This window comes from Branchiostoma belcheri, unplaced genomic scaffold, assembly GCF_001625305.1.
Source record: "Branchiostoma belcheri isolate BF01 breed outbred unplaced genomic scaffold, Haploidv18h27 scaffold8, whole genome shotgun sequence".
Lineage (NCBI taxonomy): Eukaryota > Metazoa > Chordata > Leptocardii > Amphioxiformes > Branchiostomatidae > Branchiostoma > Branchiostoma belcheri.
Window position 1 is genome coordinate 1,033,713 of NW_017804464.1, and position 8,105 is coordinate 1,041,817.

The following is an 8,105-nucleotide window of genomic DNA, read 5'->3' on the forward strand; positions in this document are numbered from 1 at the left end:
CGCCGCGCCGCGTGCCTGCGAAACTGGTGTGTTATGTCCATACAGAAATACTGTATCTGTATACTGTGCCGGTATAGTATATCCACCCTTCGGCGTAACACATCGGCTTAACACACTAGTACTACGGCTAAAGCGTCAAAACTATGTAACAATTTCTCATACACTAGCTATAGGCTAGGAAGGGGATTATTGGTCATCAAAATTCACTGAAAAGATTCCACTCGCCATTCCAATTGAGCGTAACGTTTGTACCTTGGAAATAAACAGGTTACTGCGGGTTTCTATTCATTCTTTACAGACTATGTATCCACAGCATCACACAAAACCCGATCGTCTTGGCTGTTTGAGACACACCACTGAATCAAGTTCGAAGCCAAGACACTTCGGCCGAATTGAATTCGCCACAGACGTCGTCTTCAAATACCTCTTCAAAGCGGTTTACTTTGTAACCGTTTCGGAAAAATTTAACCGATTTGGAGTGTCCACATACACTGCAAAAAATTGATCGCTTGGATGAATTTTGAAACGATTTGACGCCCAAACCGAATAATTCATTTCTGTATGAACCGGATCTAAATCCACAGGCCTGAGGTTGAAAAATTGTGCCTAGCTATACATCGCACTTATTCTCTTGGGTCGTTCCTCGAACTGAAGATCATGATTTGAGCTGCCATAATGTTTTACTTGATTTCACTATTTGTGTGTGCCACACCCCAAATGAAGGGGACAGTAAGTGTTGATGACGATTTCCCTTTCTAATTCTAAGGTTAGCACAGCACTCGTGTCCTTACAATCCCGCCCCTTGCACCAACAGTTTGTGTGCTCACTGAGGGGAGTTTGTTTTAGTACTGATGACTAGGGCCTTTGGTGTCACTCAACATTTAGATTGGCTGTCAAGCGTGAGTATCCTTTGTCCAATAAGGGAGCGTATTTCAGGCCAGTAAGGTTAGCTTTCTCCTGTTCGTCAATCAATTGTGGCCTCAACACAAAGCTGGCTAGAAGCTGTAGCATTCTGGGTGGGCTGACACAATCCTGGGTAAGAAGCGGCGTAAAGACTGATACATTCGACATTAGGAAACAGTCTAGGCCACTGGTGACGGTGGTGTATGCCCGTGTTGTGATGATGAACAGCGGGTTGTTGCTGCGCCCCATGACGGAGAAGGGCACGAGGCGGCCCAAGTGTGCCCGCTGTCGGAACCACGGTATCGTCAGCTGGCTGAAGGGTCACAAACGCCACTGCAGGTACCGGGACTGCACCTGTCCCAAATGCAACCTTATCGCGGAGAGACAGCGTGTGATGGCCGCACAAGTGGCTCTTAAAAGGCAGCAGGCGGCGGAGGACGCCATCGCCATGGGCCTACGGGCCTGCTCCCCGGGCTACCTGCCGCCGGGCCCGATCTGGCCAGACTCGCAGCCTGATGAACCCAACAACACAGACGGACCTGACAGGGACGACGGTAAGGTCCTAATAGCTACTAGCTATTGGAAAGAGTCACGACTTCTGTATCCATATATGTGCCTTAATGTAAGGTGCCAGTCATTGGAAAGGGCGACTGACTTCTGTCAAATTTTCTCTAGGTCTAAATCTTTTATGGTAAGAAAGATTACTAACCAATACATTAACCTAATCCAGAGAACCGTTATATCTTTGTAATATACCATTGCTTAAACGAAAACTACGAAAAATTATACAAATACATCACAGCGTTGAAACGTTTACTATCTTAAATCTTTAACATAAGAAATATTATAAACGTAACAAAACGGTCAGGACAGGACTAACTTGATTTAAGGAGGTGCAGTACATATCTGCCGTGTGGCTGCGAACTGTGCTTCGCTACGTTTAGATGTACGTTCTTGGCGCACAAGTTATAAGTCTAAAATATTTTAGCTCAAAAGATTAGGGGCTGCAGGTATCAATAGGTGTCTTATCTTTCCACAGATGGCAGAGAGAGCAGCGGCAACACAGACGACAGTTGCAGTGAGAAGGACGAAGTGTCCCCTGACAGAAGCGGCACTCAGGCACGCAGGGCCTCGCCAGGCAGCGGCGACACCACCGCCTTCAGCGCCAAGTTCGGCTCGGACAGTTCAGAAGTCTCTGCCGGCTTTCGGCCCGGCAGACTCAGCCCTATCGAGATCCTACAGCGTATTTTCCCACTGCAGAAGAGAAGTGTGTTGGACCTTGTGTTGCAAGGATGCAACGGCGACCTTGTCAAAGCCATAGAACATTTCCTGAATGCCAACGAAGCGGTGCTAGCCAGCTATCCGGGCATCCCTAACAAACCTGCCGAGGCAGGGCTGTCTCTCCCCGGCAGTAGCGGCGGCACGGCGTTCCGTCCACCGGGAAACACGGCCGGACACGAAGAGACCAAATCTGCCTTCTCTCCTTTTACGACACACCAACCGCCACAGTTCCTCTTCTCACCCCGCTTAACTCCGTTTTCAGTGGACGCACTTCTGGGTCGACCGTACAACCTCTTTCCCCCCGGCCGTGTGCCCGTGCTAGACGGCACGTCTAGGCCTCTCCCCTCCGACCACACGCAGACCCTCTCCATGGCCATGGGCGGCCTCGCACCGTTCGTGTCCCCGGCAGGGAAACCGTCCGTCCCCGGGACTGAGTTAGCAGGAGCGAGACTGTGGCTTCCCTGGACGGCCTGCGCCCCTCCCGCTGCTACACTCACCTCACACAAGCCGCAAGAAGAGAAGGATACCGGCCACAACAAATAATCTGGACTGCGACGGTAACTACACTACACTGTAAATAAAGTATTCCAGGAATGAGATACTTCAACGGACATTTTTAATCTTTCTTAAGTGATTCTTTGACTTTCCAAAGATTGTTACTTGATATGATTGACACTCGGTTGAAGTAATGGATGTGTTTTGACAATTTTGGACTTGTGTTCGGCAATGGTGCCCACTGATGTGGCCATCACCCGTCAGATTCCTCTTTAAGTTTTACCTTAACTTGTCAGATCTCTGGTGCAGTGTTTGCAATTTTGATTGTTGACCTGCTATGCAAGTCTTAATGTCTTCTCAGTACCCTTGCACGAAACAACATGGCCATTGACCCTATTACATGTATGTGCTTAAATATCTTTGTCGTCTTTGTCTTAAGTCTTTATTTCGCATTTATCGGCAGTAACACGCTAATCTGTTTCATTTTCCGTTCTTTTCAATCATGTTGATTGTTATAAAGATGTTTAATGGTTGCAGAATATAATTTGAATCGTTCTCCAAATGATAAAAACCTATGTACCTGTAGTTAAGAGATGATTCCAACGTGGTATTTCTGTTGTTTTCTTTTATTCCAAGAAAAAACTGTTTAAGAAGCTAGAATTTGTCAAGAGTGATATTAAAATGTGACAAATGTTGAAACCTAGTCGTTTACTTGTGTGGAAATGCAAGACTTAAAGGGATCCAATGCAATTTCAGGGCGGCAGAACTGGAAATATTCTGAATAAGGCAAATCTGTATGGCATTGACACATACTGTCCTAAATTATCACATTTCAATCAGTATTTCATACTTTAGGCATTTAGAACTAGAAGAAACAAGCCCCAAGATGAGTCCTTTATTTTCTGGGTGGTACCCTAAAAATCAATCCAGGTCCTCCCAGTAACCGTTTTTCGTCAGAACTTTGGGGATTTTTGCTCCATGAATGCCGATATACATTGCGACAGTATTGCTTCAACTTGATATGTAGATAAGTGACTAGGATATTTACTTATGAATATAGAAAAATATGGTTTCCAAGCCCTAAAAACCGCACTAGATGCCATTAAGGTGCAGCCCGTTGGCGGACCGGGTGTTGAGTAAGTCGTTCCGGCTCCGCTGCCTCCATGTACCGCTCCGCACTGCCTTTCCCCAGCGGTGTCAGTTGTACACTGGAACAATGGCTGTCATAGGATATTTATACACGCTCTCCTGCCACGCATTATTTTTCATAAATGTACCGTACAGTTGTGTATCTGGGCGTCTTTTTAGACCGATGTTTGGCCCTGGACCGTAGACTGCACATGTGAGTCGGTGAATGTAGGAGGGATTGCTTCAGGTAATCTCCAAGCAGGTCTTTTTGGTGGCTGCGAAGACAGTATCAAAGTTGCCAGACAGTTACCATTTGCCACCCTAGGTTGGTGTAAAAAGATACTATAAAGTACAAAAAGAAAGCCCAATATAATGGCTAAAACACGTCAAAAATAAGCCCAAGACTAAACCTCTCCTTGAAGAGTACAATTCAGATCATCGGGCAACTTTTTCGGTACATTTTATTCACCGAGAGACCTGAGAAAACACAGCAATTATGATGAAAAGTCTGCCTTTTGAAGAACATTCTTTTGTCGACGTTTTCAGTATATAGAAAATATATCGTCACGGGCCCTCTAGCATGAATGGCACATGGCTCGTTGCTTTTTACCTGGAATGAAAGAAGTGAAATAAGAAATTCCCACAATTTAACGACATTACCAAATATATCATACTTCAAACCACGTCTCAGACACATCTTCTTAATTCTGAATCAGCTCCAAAAGTTCAAGTTCAAATCAAGTGCAAAGAAGCTTTAGATATTTTGCTTAATACATTTCTTAATGTAAAGGAAGCTTATAGACTTATAACATGAATTTTACCCCCATGTAACACTAAACATGTACGTTAGCCGGATCGGAGTATTCAATCATTATTATCACGATTCAATTATCATAACTTTATATGTCAGTTTTTTTAACGTACCTTGTTTAAGCTTATGGATCAGAAACTAAACGGTTGTCCCATAACGTACATACAATGTTGCTGTGTACAAGTACTTAATACGGCAGAGAAGAACAAGTACATCAACCAAGGATTGAGGTGTTCAAAAACACTTTTTCTAGAACTTTCGCAGAGTGGAACTCGCTGTCACCAAATACTGTAAGGAAACTAGATAGCTTCAAACGATGTTTAGATTTAGGTGTAACAAGTCGTTCGGTGTAATATAGCTAGCTGCCGCCGCATGCCTGAAAATCTGGTGTGTTACTCCGACCGGGGGCGGTTTTACCGGCTATACAGACACAGATGCCATAAGTAACTACACATGTGAGAGTTTGTGGAATATCCCATCTCAATTCATAACAGGGGTTTAAAGAGCCGAAAAAGATTTATCTGCACGCATACTACAGGATGGAAAAGCACTGTATATGTGTGTGGACACGTTAGAATCTTACCCTTTCATTTGTTGATTTGTTGTTCGCACATAAAAACAGGCCCAGGACAACTCACTATGTAGTACATGTAATGATGAATGCGGCGGAGAAAACAGAGATCTATCTAGGGTTAACGTTTCTACTTCAATGTTATAATTTAATGTTGCTAATTCTAACACATCATACATTGTAATTAAAATGATACAAAAGTGAGCAAAAAGCAATCATTATTGATACACAATAAAATAGGGCAGTCGACGGACTAACTTAATGAAATAATATAGGCAAATAACGTATGAATTTTAACAGAAATGCAGGAAAATAAAAGTTATCCCAAGACGTGTCTGTGTGGCACGTACGCGGCGGCGTCAGACCAGCAGCCTAGGTTTATTCGGTACGCCTTCTTGAAGCTGAATTTAAGTGTGAGAACCATTTTGTTACATCATTATTTCCTACCAAATATCCACTTTGTCCAGTCACGCCAAGTCAAACCACCTTTTCTGTCCCTCCCCCTCCGGACAAAGACACCGGGGAGGTACGGTTTGGACAGCGAGTCAGCCAGGAAGTTTCTTCTATAGCCGACAAATATTGTCCCACTTTTGTTCCTAATTCCTTAAGTTCATATTCCCCCTGGCTGGGTACACTCCGCAGTAATAGGTAGCTGCTACAAACCAAACCTTCTCTCATCTGCAAATGTGTGTCTATGGCAAGTGCTGTCGTGGCGAGTGACAGAAGTACTACATGAGCCTCGCATGTATCAATAGCTCGCTTGTGTGGCTGGTACAACAAACAAGCGCACTTGTCTTAGCAACAGCATTCCTCCCCCGTCACCTGTGCTGACTTTTGCGGCCCACTTTGTTCTTCCTCTGCGATATATGTTCTACTGTTTCTTTCCATCACCACGTCTTATCGTCTAAAAACATCGGACTGAAGTTTCCAACGACAGTTTATCTGAAGCATCCGGAAGTCAACAGAGTTAAGAGTGGGAGAAGTAGGATGGAAAAGACTTCTTGTCAACAGCCGACCTGACGCTTGGCGTGATTGAAATGATACATAATTGATTGGGACTGCTAAAGCTGTTTGCACAAGACATTAGTAGCGTACAAATTCAACACAGAAGAGTAAATATAAACACGAGACCTTCTTAGCACGCCCTACAGTTAGTTACAGATGCACGCCCTTATGTAGCATTTCAAGTACCATTTTATGGTCATTATTACTGTTTACTATTAGTTGATAATATTCTTGCAATTAGCCCTGGGAATGAATTCGAAATTATGTTACATGGGCTATTATGCCCCCCCCCCCATGTTGATTTGATCATATGGCTGACATCCGCGCGCGCATGGATTTTCGTCCGTTTGAAAAAAAAATGTTTTGCCTATACAATACAATACAGCTGAAAATGAGAAAATACATGTTGTAATACGGTACATTGCACAAAATGTATTTCGAAAACGATACTAATGTCGTAGAATGCCAAAACCAATCCCAAAGGAAAAAGAAGAAAATGTGAAGAAATGAAAATGAAGAGTACATTATTCCCCATACCATGACCTTCATGACCACGTAGATTTCATAATGAAGGAATTTTTGTTTTTGCAAAACTTTTTTTCTATCCACATGCTCGCATAAGTTTTGGAGTTCCCAGAGGATGGCATCCATATAATCACATCAACATGGCCTAATCTCACTTTCAATTGATGACAACATAACAAAACATTGTGCTATATGTCATGGTGTAGTAACTAGGATATTAAGTTTCATTTTCACCATTCTCTTTTTGCTATGTTCAATAGCCGTTGCCATACATTGTACCATGTACTCGTACAATTCTGTATCGGTTGTAGCCGGTATAACCGCCGTTCGGTGTAACACACCAGCTTCGCAGGCACGCGGCGCGGCGGCGGCTGGCTACATTACACCAAACGACTTGTTACACCTATATAACCCTTGGACGTTTGTCGTGCAATAAAGTTCTTTTTCTTCTATGTACGTCCATCTGCCAGGTCCTGAAGAAGACCATTCCGGTGTTGATAGAGTAACGCTGCTGGCATGCCAGGTATCTCTGTCACCAAACATCTCACCCTCCCCCAAACCGGTCCGTTTACCCACACCGCTCCGTCTGTCTCCCGGCACACACGTCCGCCAGCCCAAAACTATATAACCTCCTGTGCAGGCGTTCCGGGAGAGGTCTGCGTTTCAACTCAAGTTTTCTAATCGCACTTAGATAGTGCTGTGTACCGGTTCGCTGGGCATGTTCCGGACTTGTAAAAACGTTTAGGTTCAAGTCCAAAAACCTAAACATCGGGAACCACTTCCGAACTTAGCCAACAAAACCAACATATCACATACCCCTTCTCGTTCCAAACCACCTAAAACCATCCATAGATCGCAAAATATGTGCTGCAAAATGAAGAAAACATTGCCATCGGGCATCGTCAAGTATCGGCCCCCATGTTATGTGGCCTGAGTTTTGCCCGGACAACATTGCAAGGTTGGCAACACGCAATTTTGTATATGCCATGGGTTTAGGTAAGTCCGGACCTCTGGACTTGAATCCGGACCTGAACCTAAATGTTAGTTTACGTACACACGTAGATCTCAGACGCTCAGAGCGCATGGAAGACGTAATACTAACAGGGAAGGCGGCCAGAGTTTTAAGCTTGTGATATCTACGTGCGACCAGAAAACATGCAACCCCTCCCCAAAAAAAGAAACGCCGAATGCTCCCGTACGCCTGCAAAGGAGGCTACACCTACCACAAGTATCCACACAGTATCATTTGAAGAACACAGGCGGATGAGAAGGAGGTTGGGGTGGAATGTGGCACAAAACCGAAAGCATCTCTCAATGGCAGATCGCAAATAATCTATCACTACAAAATCGCCACAGTTGACACAGAGGTCTGAGAGCAGGCGAAAC

At 44.3% G+C, this 8,105-nt stretch overlaps 1 protein-coding gene across 1 annotated transcript; it reads left to right on the plus strand.

Annotated features, from left to right (window-relative positions):
* Positions 1–590: 590 nt before the first annotated feature.
* On the plus strand, positions 591–3,378 carry LOC109486311 (doublesex and mab-3 related transcription factor 3, truncated-like). The gene is made up of 2 exons (XM_019790119.1): positions 591–1,457; positions 1,943–3,378. The coding sequence occupies exons 1-2, from the start codon at positions 1,121–1,123 to the stop codon at positions 2,725–2,727; spliced, it is 1,122 nt and encodes a 373-aa protein (XP_019645678.1). The 5' UTR covers positions 591–1,120; the 3' UTR covers positions 2,728–3,378.
* The last annotated feature ends 4,727 nt before the right edge of the window (positions 3,379–8,105 follow it).

Excerpts from the sequence above, each read along its gene's own strand:
- LOC109486311 (XM_019790119.1), top strand. The coding sequence starts at position 1,121 with ATGATGAACAGCGGGTTGTTGCTGCGCCCCATGACGGAGAAGGGCACG. Across the intron at positions 1,458-1,942 it reads CGGACCTGACAGGGACGACG|ATGGCAGAGAGAGCAGCGGC; the intron begins GTAAGGTCCTAA and ends ATCTTTCCACAG.